General features: G+C 29.0%; 1 protein-coding gene across 3 annotated transcripts in view; it reads right to left on the reverse strand.

Annotated features, from left to right (window-relative positions):
* Positions 1 to 14,488, reverse strand: part of LOC126905443 (uncharacterized) — a 39,295-nt gene that overhangs the window by 13,795 nt on the left and 11,012 nt on the right. For all 3 annotated transcript variants that reach the window (XR_007704001.1, XM_050685127.1, XM_050685126.1), the window contains exons 3-4: positions 4,687 to 4,757; positions 1,623 to 1,720 (exon numbers count right to left, since the gene is read on the reverse strand). Coding sequence is in view for 2 of the 3 variants with exons in the window: in XM_050685127.1 (XP_050541084.1) it covers positions 1,623 to 1,720; positions 4,687 to 4,757 (169 nt within the window). In the remaining variant the exon portion in view is untranslated. The remainder of the gene's footprint in view (positions 1 to 1,622; positions 1,721 to 4,686; positions 4,758 to 14,488) is intronic.

A 14,488-nucleotide genomic window follows, 5' to 3' on the forward strand; every position in this document is an offset into this window, starting at 1 on the left:
CAAATAGCCTGCAATAATTCTCATATTAAAAATGATTTCATAATCAACGATCGTCAATGCCATACAAAATAACTGGAGGATACAAATTCTCACTACCTTGTTGCGGTTATTATCTGTCAGTGTTATCATTGTTCAGCTCTAGTATCAAACTTGACTCGAAAGAAGAGATTGATGTTGGCGAGAAATGTCTACTTTCTAAACAAGCTCGATAACAACCGCTTTTACACGTATAATTATGAATATCATAAACACCATAATGAATAAATTGTATAATATAATGATATGAGAATTAATTATTAGGTGTCGGAAATATTTGGGTGGATTGATGAATGACACCTAAATAATATTACACAGAAATTGCGTGTCGATAAAAGTAACACTTAGTGTTAAACGAATAGGCGTACTTTAAAGTTGAAATCTCTTACAGAGATTAAACGTTAATGATTATTAACTTTCATTATGAGATCACACGGGTTCCAAAAAAAATCTCACTTTAAGAGTAGATTACTTACCAATAAAATTAAATTTGTTTATCAAGTACTAAGTACACGTATTCATTTAACGTTTAAAATTACATAAAATAAGCATCCAAACAGAAAACAGCATTTTTTGAACTGCGTGCAAAAGTTAATTGAAAATACTTTTATAGCCACTTTTCTGATAATTTAAACAAGCGAATACTAATTTGCTTTCGAGATACGCATTGCTTTTGAAAGTTAAATGAAACCAAAATGTTTAAATTTAAAGAAAAAATGGAAATAAATTTCACTTTCTTTTTTAAATGTTCAACTATTTATAATATTATACGTCTCCGACTAGTTTAGTTGGGATTATTTTTGTTCTTAAATCATCTAATTAAACATGTATCATACATAACGCGTACTTTTTATTTATTGCTATCATATTTATGGGCACTATTATAGTTCAAACGTCATACAACGTTGTTGTAGGTGTTATTACATTAATATTTTATTATATCTGATGCAGTGATTAAGGAACTGCTAAGAAAAAATAATTTAATACAGATTTAATTTTTAGTTTTAATGTGTACTGCCTACACCGAACCAAACAATTATCGTATTAGAGTATAACGTTTTGAATATTATTTCTCCAAGTCTAACCTTAATGGTGGTTTTTGCAGTATGAAGATATATAAACTAATGCGTATAATAATAATAATGATATAGATTAACAACAACCTGAAACAGTGTTCGCGAAGTGCGTAAATAAGGAAAACTCCCTGAGGCTGGATGACTATATATGTATTTACCATAAGTTCTAGATGACTATTTCTTAAGAATAACAACTATAGCTATTAGTATATATATAGAGTAAAAATATATAAAAGTATAAAATACTACATATATACTGACTTAATTAGTCAAGTACTCAAGTATTCAGAGGTCTATGTTTGGCAACAACGAATACAGAGGAAAAAAACACTCATGTTTTTATATTTATCTAATATGGACAATTGAACGTTAATTATAATTTGTAGTATTTATATAAACAATAGCGAATGACGCATTTAATTAATATATATATATATATATATATAATCAAACATTATTCGTTTGGTTACTAATGTTATTAAAATGTATTAGAAATAATCTTTTACTCACGTTGCGTCTGTCCTTAAAAACTCTGAATCTTTTGTAACCGGGGTCAAATCCAACACTGGTCTCTGGTAATTGTCTAGCACTTGGATTTTGATGCCACCCTGAGAACAGCATAAACAAAGCAATTATTACAATGCTATTTTTAATTAAGAGACATAATAATGATAGCTATAATGATAATCATTGAAAATAATAATAAAATCATAACAATAACAATAATTAAGGTGCAAATAGAAATACCAATCTTCCGTTATCGCGTCGCGGATTAATTGTTTGATAGGCAGTTTGCCAATGATAAAAACATTTAATTTTACGAGTGCTTACGTTCTTTGGTTGCAACCGGGTAATTAAAAAAATAGTAATTGTAAAAATAAAAATGCAATGACGCTAAGTGCAATTAATAGGAAGAAATTTATTGTATTTTATGGAAATATTTGCCAGCGGCTGTTGTAACCGACTGGTAAAAGTGGAAATTCGCGATACGAACACTATTTGATGGGAACACACATAAATTCCATTGATGTTAAAGTTATGGTAACTATTTAGCCACTGCACAGTATTGCACGTGGTGTATGGAATCAAGTCAGTGACATTCTGTAAATATTATTACATTACATACTGTATCGAATTCGGTATAGTCTTAAAAATATATATTCTCGTTACGGAATGTAAAGTATGTAAAAACAACGCAAGCTTTAATTGTATTATTCAAAGAAATTTTTTTTATTGAATTAATAAAATCATGTTTCATTTAGAATTCGTTTCCTAGATTCTTTTATTCGTAACGAGCATGTGAAATAATACCCTTGAGCTACGAAAGTAAAGAATAGTTATCATCTGACTTGATTGTATTTAAATCATATACCTTACAAGTGTTTTCGAAGATCATAGCGAATTTATTGGATTTGGCAAACGAAGAGCATATGTTTTATAAGAGGTCATCAAATGACCATAGGCAAAACTATAGTGAGAAGATTCAATTTTATTATTTTATTGTGCAACACTGCTATTACGTAACGAGCAGTGAACGCGTCTTGAATCAGTATTTTCTAATTTATTATTGGATGTTTAAAGTTGTTGATTAAACGCAATATATGATATTGATTGAATTAAACGTGCCTACTGAGTGTATATTTCATACATGTTGACACGCGATACCAAATGAACATAAATATTTATTATAGTCCATAACACATAACTCGAAACGTTATTCAAATGATTATTACTCGGTATTATGATTAATATGTGACTATAGATTTTCAAACATGATCACTATGCAAGTTAATCATGAGCTCGTATTGTGATAAATAGCTTCTATTTCGCAATCGAAACAAGACCAGGTTATAATTATACTAAAGCAACAGCTGTAATAATTTTAGCGATCATCTTTTATTGGTTTTATATAAAACAATAAAGTATAGCCAATAGAGTTTAAAACTGGTTCTTTTCACTCAAATGCAAATCTAATTACTAGGCAATTCACAAAATATTTCATGGTAGCTATTTCATAATACGTAAAAAAACACATAGCATTATAAGCGTGCACTTTAATAAGGTATTGCATAGTCTTGGAGCAGAAACGTCACAAGCATTATGTCGGTTATGTTTTAAAATAAGTGTTACGAATTTTCAGTATAAATGTAGAAAGTGCTCGTGAGTTAACTAAAAATTAAAGAGGATTGATCCAACGTATCAACTACAATGAATAACTTTTTTAAAGACAATATGTCGTTGTATGTTATTCATTAATATTTTTGACAAATTATTGTACCTCAATGATATTTGTCAGCTAGAATAAATACTATTATGTCAAACTATAATAAATAAATATGGTTATATATAGTTATATACTCGAAGAATGTCAGTTCTCCTAGTAATTTTTTAAATATACTCTTAACTGGAGAGAGTATTTCTTCAGTTAGTTAGCTTAAACACTATGATAAATTACAGTGTCGAAATCACAGTCTTTTTAAATGCATTACGACTCATTTAAGATATATATATAATTAGTTTTACAGGTTAGACTTACATTAAAATATTTATTATCCACTCTACTACAAAATAAACATCTAAATATAAGTTGTTGCAGTTCGTTTCCAATTCATTAATTCTCAGTAGAATTAATCTAATTAGAAACATTCATTACTACTTATATGGAAAAGTTTTTGAATTATTATTGTTCATCGGTCACTTATCCATTCGTTTCGTTTAGCACATTAGAAAATTGTTGCAAGTATCCATTACATAATTTAACTCTGAATATTACTCATTCTACGCATTAGCAGTGACAAAAATTACACAGAAAACTAACAATGAATTATTTTAAATGGTTGGTAGGGGGGTTTCCAGAAGATGATTTTCCAATTTTGTCAACGAAATAAATTGTTACTCCATAAACGGTCAAGACAAATGATGATTTTTAAGATGTCAATAGTCTTTACCATATAAGATTGATAACGCGTGGGATTTCTACCCTGGAATAAGGCCGTGAATGATTTCCGGTGATACAAACAATAAAATTTATAAGAACTTTAGTTTTGTCGTCATTGCGCTTTCACCACGTTCACAGCGACTTGCGACCTATCGCGACCTTATATAAGCAACTCCTAAATTATTAATTAAATATTTATGCTGTCGTACGCAACATCTGTGTTTAAAATAACGATTCATTATGCATTTGGTCGGCACTTAGACACTTAAAATATCTACTCTTTGCATTGAATTAGTCATTAATGCGAAACTAGAGGCCAAGTATGAGATGATTAGGTCGTGCATGGTATTTTCCAACGAACGAATGTACAATAATAATCGCAATAGTCAATTATATTTTCGGGCTTATGCTAAGAATAAGCCTCGTATTACCGCATAGGTGTACAATGAACACTTGCAAACAATTGTCACGGCTTTTTTTTTTTTTTTTTTTTCACACGCTCTATCGCGGACGATTGCAGGGCTAGAAACGTGTAAACATAACTCGGATCGTGATTAATTTAACTATTTTTTCGTAATACGCATGGATTATTGTCATTGTAGTAACACTCTAGTTAATCATGCGTATAGTACTTACCCGGTGAGGATAAGCTAGATGCCAAGTAATATTGAATGATGAACCAGCCAAGAGTGAAGTCTTAATGGAACCTGCAGAAATAAAAAGAACATTTTAATTAGTTGTAATAACAATTGATACTAGGAAGTTGTGCGAATATAGTACAATTAAATTGTTACTATTATCTATGAGAACAATACAACTTCAGAGTTAAAATTACAATATTGTGTGAGTCTATGTGACTTTGTGTGTACATTATGTTGTATAGGTTTCTATATATTTATTATATATTTTGTGCGTCCTGATATATATATTTATATATATATTATTATAACGCTCCTCGGGGCAAGAGTACAAACAAATGTAAACAAGATTAATATACTAATTAGTTACAAATTAAAATTATAATTTAATACACAACATATTAAGAAATAAAAAATACTGTAACATAGTACAAGGGTGTAAATGTTTATACATTTTATTATATGTTTTTACTATCGTGACAATTTATTATAATGATTCATTATGTTTGTACTATTAATTTCTTATAACTGATATAGTACGCAGTACTATATTTTGAATTGTTCAGTCGGACTTTGAGTAATTGTATGGTTAAGGAAGTGATGCATTGTGTGCAATTCATATTACAGCAATAAATCTTTTGTTTAGGATACTTTACATTATACATTGTAATTGATTGAATGTGATTCGATTACATTATTTAAATATATATATATAATCGGTTTAAACATTCTTAACCCATACTAGGCAAAAATACTTCCCTATTTTAGTTTCTTGATATAAAAATATCATCAACACGAATGTTGGTGTAAACATCAATATATTATGGTCACAACAATTCGAACATATTACTGACTGTTAGAATAACAATTAGTTATAAATATTTGAAAGTTAAAAATTTTCCTTGACGTTTGCGCGCGTCAATTATTATAACGCTCAAAAGTATTCCCGGACTTTACCTATTGCAGATGTCGGTCAAAGTTAGTCGCGACAACTTGAATGAATTCTAATGACTTATGACACTTATTACTCTTGTTTGTTACACGTTCAATCGCGGTGAATTTTTACAACCTAACCACAGTGTTTAATATAGGTCATAACGTGCCCCACGGTCTAAGATAATAATTACATTATTATTATAACTGCTTATTTTTGATGAAATATTGAGCTAAACCATATAATATTGTCGCTTACCACACATTAACAGCAGCTAAACACATTTCCACTAAGACCCAGTAACCTTTTATTCCGATCGCCCACCGAAACGTGCGAACATTTAAGTCTCCGGCGAAAGAGTTCCATTGTGTGTACTCAAAGATAGTTTTCAAAATGAAATCTAAAGAATTGTGAAGCAAAGCGTCAAATTTGTAGATTTAAATGACGTAACAAACACTACAATTTAAACAATGTCATGGGTTATAATAATGTAAAAATATTTCTGATCGATATTATTTTAAAGCTAACACATCATTCTATTACTGAAACTGCGAGTATAACATTTTAATAGAATTGTTCACATAATCCAACAAATTTTATAATAATTGCCAATTTCATTATCTGACAGAATTATTAGCTTTTATAAAGCTATATTTTACTAAAAAAAAGTTGAAAAGTTTTTACACGTGTTCTTTTTCATTCAAGAAGATACTTTTTCCTATTATATTTATTTCCAGCATAAATATAAAAACATAAAATTTATATCCTGCCGAATAATTGGTCGGTATACATCGATAAGGAAACATTCGTGTTCTGCAGAATATGAATAAAATATTATGTGGTTTTCTAAATAGTATTTCTGCTTTTGTTCATCGTTCGAAGAGCAATGTCCATTCACCGCGTAGTGGTTGTAATAATACATCATTTTGTGACTCATACATATGAATTAAAGTTCATGTTCCGTTGTACATCAAAGCAATGTTTTTAAGAGTTGAGGCTATACAGCGACGTTTAACAACCACCGGTTTTTATCACGGTGCATTAAATTTGTTGTACTGTTTTATACATATTTGTAACGATACTCAACCCACAAGATACCCGAGCAAACACACAACAAAATGTACATACGCACATCTGTATCGGTTTACTTTGCATTGGTTGTTATTACATAATAATAACAGATACACAACCAGATCCGCGGAATCGTTTGCAGTTTATGTGGGCAATAACAACGCCGTTTTTCTACCAGAGTACGTGTGCGTAGTGCATTGCCGAAGGTCGAGAGGAAAGAAGAGGCGTTTTAGGAGCATTACACACGAAGTTATAAGTAAATAAGTAGGTATAGAAATTGACGAATTTTTTTTCATAACCGCGAAACGACGACAGAATTATTGCTTCACAGTTGTCGATAAACAATAGACGGCTAAATCTTCATTTTATAAAGAATATTCAAACAATGGTAAGTGAAAGAAATGGATGCGGCGACGCATATTGCATTATTGTTTTTATTGTCATTATTATTATTATTACTGCACTCGGCGAGGACGAATCTTTTAAGATGAAATACTCTCGCCCGTAAACGCCTCACGATGACTATGGAATAATACCCATCAGTATTGCACTATTACCATATTTTATACTGACTCATTAAAAATGTACAAAAGAAAAAAGTGGTAATTTGTATAAATCTCTGTACTTGCAAGTAATTCGGTAGCTGACAACAGCTATAGGCAAATACTGAGAAGAAAAATGTATTGCGCAAGACAGACCTAAAGCTTCACAATATGCATAACTTATACATAATCATCGTCCATTGTAAAATTTAAGGTTACAGAAATCTATTTAGTTTATGCATATAAATAACAATTAAATAGAAAATTGATTTAAACGTGACACGGCATTTATTCTTGGGTAACATAGATGATAATTATATCGAATATTATAATCATTGAAAGTACCATTGATTTGATGTTTTCTTTTAACGTTAATGTTATTGTTGCCAAATTCTTAATTTGCATGATATTTCTGAAATTTGCCTAATAATGATTAGACAATGATTAAAACTATTGGAACAATAGCACTAAGTAGTACTGTTTTTATGTAAATAGTGTAATATAATAACAATAATAATTTATTTAGATATTTTATAGTCTTAAAAATTAAATTTTATTTGATAGTGGTATAACTAGTAATTTTACTAGTTATTAGTAACATAATCATAAAATTTTCTTATCACATTAGATTGTGGATTTTTCTTGTTTATTACTTCATATTAAAGATAAATATTACGCACAATAGAAGGGCTGTCCCCTTTTACCCTGTAATTTTTAAATAAAATTTGCTGCATTGTTCTTATTCTGATTCTTTTTTAATTTTTTGAGTAATAATTTTTTTTTCTATAAATAATTTTATGACATTAGATTTAAGTAAGCAAAGTATATTGTATAATACTTAATCGATTTTTATAAATGTCAGTAACGTATACAGGGGTCTACAATCTTGATGTTGACCATAGTATATATTACTATAAACATTTTATAATGTCATATACCACAATAAAGAAACATATCACCACTCTTATAAATGTACATGTTAATAAAAATTGAATTAAAAAAAATAAGGTCCTTAGCTTTCTCCCATCGTGATATTATTTTCAAATTTCTATCATAAATATTTAAATAGTTATGAAAAAGAAAAAAGAAAAAACCAAATAAAAAATGATAAATATTGTTATATTCTATGATAATCTAAGAATAAAACAAGTTTGAAATAAGTCTCAAATTTAACGAATTTGAAAATTAATCTGGCTGAAAATTTTAATATCTATAAAATGAATTAATTTTAGTAATATTTAAAAAAAAATGTTTCATCTTCACGAATAATTTATTTCAGAGTAATATCAACAGTCAAGCTCATTTATATAAGAAAAATATTTTGAAAATTGAAGCTTGTTTAATAATTTTTCCATGATTGGCGAAATTTTCTTTGTTTCATTATATAATAAGATAGTTAATAGCGAAAGTTAGGACAAATAAATCTATCATTCTAATTACATAAAGGAAACTATATATTAGCATACATAATTAAAATATTATTTATAAATTCTATTTGAGGCCTACTTAATTGTACACTAACATATACTTAATCATAGTGGCAAAAACTTTCTATTCTCATTTGAAAAAGATAAAGTATATTGTAATGTAAGAAAAACATTCATTTAAATCAAGGTGAATCATTTAATAAATTATTCTTATAATTCTTAATACGAATAATAAGTATTTTTATAGTGTTTGGTAATCATATATTAAGAATTCTCACTACGATTCTAAATGATATCGTCATAAAACAAATGTCCAATATAAATGAACAACAGTATGGATAAGAGTGAATACTGTAGACATAGAATACAAAATAATATATTACACGATTTATCTTACATAAACGCTTCAAAATATTACAAATTATCATTCCTTGGGCTTGTGTTCAATCCGATTACATTTAACATCAGTTGATTTATCCTATTTGAAAAGTTCGAAATAAAGAATCATATACATATATCCAACAACATCATACATTACAGTTTTTTTATTTTTATAAATAACATTATTCTAAGTAAATATATATTAGTATAATCAAAATATTCTTCGAATCAGTTCTTAAAGTTTGAAATTTCTCAGAAAATCTAGTTTCGAAGGTATCGTCGCACAAGAGATAGAAGAAATGCTGTAGAGATAATATTCCTAGCAGATGAAATTAAAATTAAACAAATCATATTTACACTATTTAATTTAATTATATTATATATAAGTGTTCAGTAAGTAAGGAAACGGATTTCTATTGTTCTCATTGTTTGTAACAAGTGGCTTGTTTCCTTACTTACTGAACACACTGTACAAACTATATTTATTTAAAAATAAATTTAAAACTAGTCTTTATTTAAATTTTGTTTCCTTATTCACTATAGTATTTGAAACTATAATTTTAGTCGTTCAAATTAGATAAATATTTAAATATGTCTTTAAAATTGATTTCAAACGATTTTACACCTGTTATGGCAAAAGAAACATTATAAATAATATACGCTACTTAAATTAAAAAATTTAATTTTAAAATTTACAATATACGACAGACTTATAATAAATAAATTTACCTTGAATTAATCAATTTTTTTCATCCGCAGTAAATTCAAGGGTAAAATATAAAGAATAGCATCCCCTAGAACTACTGATCTCATTTACAAAGAAGAATTAATTTTAACAAATGAAATAACACATAAATATTAAAAATTATCATAGCGATTGCTTTCCTAGAATAATATAATGATACAATACAATATAATTCTATAAAAACTAATTTGGAATCAGTTACCTACCAAATAAAAAAAATCGTTTTTGTCCAGTTTTCTAGTTAGTGACCCTTATAACATATGGGCTACGGGATAAAATATGATGTTATTGTAAGTAATTTTTAAATGCCTAAAATGTTAAAAATTCCCCTGTATTTATAAACTTAAAATAATAAAAGTTTTTTCTAAGAGGGGACATTTCTGTTATTCAAATTAGATGTATAAATTTATTATTTTTTACTTATATGTTTATATTATAAATAAAAATGATGAAACTATGAAATAATGCAATTAATTGGACCATATTATAATTACAAAATAAATAATTGTAACATTTTGCATTTTAAAGAGACATATAAAATTGGCAATTTGTTTTAAGAAAAAAATTTATTTATAACTTTATTTTAAAAAAGTTGTTACCAAAACACTAAATTACCTTTACATAAAATGTAAGGAGTGCAAAATAAATTACGTTAGTAAGTCACACAATATTTAATTACACGTGAATTAGAAATTTTATAATAAACAAATAGCATCCGTATACTATCTGTAAAAATATACACTTTTATATTTGTACATACGCTTATATTTCGATACAAAATCTTTTTAAATTCAATTATTAAAATGATAAATGGCATATGTATAAACAATAGAGGTAAAGTAAATTATCTTAAGTCACATTTTTTTTTTTAATGAGATGAGACTATTTTTAGAATGTTTTTTCAATGATCGCTTCAAAAATAGTATCAACTTGTTTTCGAAATATTAAAACGTGTTATAGTTTACTTTTAGTGTGCTGCTATATTGGAATGTTAATTTTATTTACGAAACAGATATTTTATCAAAATAATGCATAAAACAGGTCTAAGGTAATCAGCTACCATTTTGAACTTCAAAAAAATCAACAGTGCTTATAGTAGTCACGTCTTCACTCCTATAGAATACACACTGTCCTGCTGCAAGTCCCCAACAGTCCATATTACTGTTTAGGCTGTAGTTTGAAAAACATCAGTTGACTTTCTCCAGCAGGCCAATTTAATATGTAACGCCGCCGCTTTCTACGGGTCCCGTCGCGGTCTCTTCGTAAATAACCGCACGACGGGAGTGGCGATATATGTTTTCGACAGGGGAGCTTTTTCATTACTCATAAGTCATAACAATAACAATACAAGATAGCAATCGTATGGTAACAATAACATTTGAAACAATGCGAGCGGCGTTTACACGGAAGACGGCGTCCGTGTATTTTAATTTTCCCATTGTCGCGACCTACCCATCTGCTTTAGTCAACGCCCAATCGTCACGTTACATAAATTATTCCGTTATTACTTAAATATTTATGTGTTATTGACTAACGTATAAAGATTGCGAAGATTCTACATCTGTTTGCTGAATGTATGGAGAGAGAAAACTCGTCGTGAGGGCAGCCCCACGTATGTATACGCGTGCCACGATGGTCACGAGCTCGTCGTCGTGGGATCTTCTCGCCGGCAGCCGGGAAAGTGAATGGAACAACAATTATTATTATTACTACACACATTCGAAATCTGACGTCGGCCATGTGGGGCCAAAGCCCTTGAAAGAGTGTCCAGTGGCTGTTGGTACAAGTTGTATGTGTGACGATCAACGATTTCCGACGCTTCGGGCACCTAGTCGAAAGTCATTCCCATAATTTACACGCATGCCGTAGTTCTTAAACGGGTGCCGCGTCACACTACTCTCCGGCTAGTAGATAAATTATCTATACCTCGTCCCGCCTTTGGATTTCTACTTGCATTACTATAAATAAACACGATTACTTAAAAAATGTACTTCAATGTTAACTTTTCTTCAATGAATTACACGCTTGTAAGTTAAATAAAAGTAAAACCATGGAGTTATTGCCTACATTTTTGAAGGTCTGACTGTGAAGAAATCAAAATTCGAAACACAATTTTATACGCTAATTATACTATAGAGTAACTATGAGTATTACTCATGGACATAGGATTCTCACAATTGAAATTGTATTTAAGTATTTAATAGATTAACATTACTACTAATATATTAGTTAATAAATTCGAATTAATTCTCTTTAATTCAAGGAAAAGTGAACATTAGACCAATGATTTGTCATTCTTTACAGTAAAAATAATAATTTTTGTATATTTAAAAAAACGATATAGAAGAAAAATATATTTCTCGACTTTTACAACTATAATAATATAGCAGTGTTCAAAACGGAATTTTCAATTAGTAACTGTATTCCTATATAATTTTTATCATATTTTCTACACAATAAAAATGTCACGTGCCCACATATTATTACACATTTTTATATTCATTATTTATTCAAGTTATGTCATAACTTGGATAAAATTACAAATAACTATGTTCGAGATATCTACCTACTCCACTAATTATTGTTTAATTTAGATATCACGGTATACATAAAATATTTTTGTAGAATAATTTATGTTGTAACATAAATTAACAAATGGAAACATTTTAAAGAGGAATTGTAGAGAAATCAATTGTTATAACTCTATACAAATTGAATTTGTTTATGTTTGAATCTAATAATATGATTTGAATTAGATTAAATTGATTACATTAATTAACTGTTAATGATAACTTATTATAGAATCAATGTGATGTTTTACTTCTTTTGAGATAATACACAAAATTAACATGTATTTTTATTTATTTTTTCATTTCATGGTCAAGTTCAAACCACATACGAGTTTCTTCTTGAATGATATATTACAGATGACGTTTTGACATCTTGTCACAGATACAAAGAGATAATGTTAATAATATTTACTATTAGTAAAATAATCTTCAACAAAAAAATGTCAAGAAATCGTCGAAATTATTGTAACAAAAATACTTTAAGTAGAACCTCCTACGGCGTGGATAAAAACGTCCTGTAAAATCAACGCTCTAATGGTCATTCGAGAATGATGTATGACAGCAATACCGTGAAGATCGACTACATACAAACATCTAATCGCACTCTGTGCTCGCAGGGCATCCCGTAAAAAAATTTCTCCAGAACTGGTATTGGAAGTATGAGAAAGTGTAACCGAAACATACGATGAAAACATATACCTAAAAAGAACTAGCTCTGATTACGCTACAACGCCAGTCGATCCAGAAAACTTCGAATGAACATGACGTTTTACGCCGTATTTCTTGTATGTAATTCCATCAATATAATTATCATCGATATTCAATGTGTTCTGATAGACATTATTTAAGTTTCCCTCCTCATTTGGATACCAGAAACGAAAGCGGACATTTTATGAATGGCAATTACTGTTTTAAAACACCAGAAACTGTAACGAGTGTATTAAATATTTAACTGCGTTTGTGAGCACCGAAATTTAATTGACATAATAACTGACCGAAATTCATTGCACCGGTCGTGGTATGTGATTGATATGAATGGTAATGTGTTACTGTAAAAATTGATTTCATTAGTTTCATTGGTTACGCCAACAATAATCGTTGTGCACCTAGAAGTGATTACATCAATATCAACACATTTTTGAATAGTTGACAAACCCTGAAATCCGTCAAATAAAACAACTTCGACATACCATTCGCTAAAGCAAAACATCATTTATAAATGATGAGACAAATTTCTTGTAATACACATGAAGATATTCGGGCATAAAATCATAGTAGTTCAACAATAGTAATAGTGATTTTAACCGAAATGACCGTTGGACCGCGAAATGCGCACCTACATCAGCGACCATGCTTGAGGCATAACATTACAAGATACTTCATGGTCATCATTAATTCGTTGGTAAACCCGGTAGTCGTAATTTACACATGCACAGAAAACTCGTTATACCGCAAGCGTCCGTGTCTGAATTGGACTTAAAAAATATTACTCTTGACAACCAACGCGACTCGGTTGGTAAATACACAATGTAATTCATACCGAAAACGATTATAAACTTTCACATTTATACTGTATGGATCGCACTCGTATGGTGAATTACAATTAATATTAATGAAATAAAGGTGCGTCGTACAGATATAGCAAAACTCTCAAGTAATATGAGAAACTCACGAATGAAATCCGCTTGTTGTAAAACGGGAGCGCTCGAAATCTTGAAAAATTATAATCAACTAAAATTTGTATCAAAATTAAACTTGCTATGTGATTTCGACGGCACGCATACTGAATTTAAATAAACATCTCAATTAAAATACCAGCGGTAAAATTTGCAGGCAATTTAAACTAAACAAGATGACGATAAAAAAAAGGTACAAATAGTACCGTATGTACTTCAGGTGTTACGGTTTTGCGCAATTGAATATAATGTTCCCACGTTTGAATACGGTAATCATAGTGGTCTTTTTAAAATTTCTAGTTTCTTTGAGGATCTCGACTTAAATATTGAACAATTTTGAAAGTGAAATAAATAAATAATCATTTATTGATTCAATAAAATAGGTACGGTCCAAGTTCGATTGTATTATATTATTGTTTGATGAATACCAGAGGCTGCAGAAGACGTGACGACT

The sequence above is a fragment of the Daktulosphaira vitifoliae genome, unplaced genomic scaffold (genome assembly GCF_025091365.1).
Source record: "Daktulosphaira vitifoliae isolate Bord-2020 unplaced genomic scaffold, ASM2509136v1 Scaffold_4, whole genome shotgun sequence".
Taxonomy (NCBI): Eukaryota; Metazoa; Arthropoda; class Insecta; order Hemiptera; family Phylloxeridae; genus Daktulosphaira; species Daktulosphaira vitifoliae.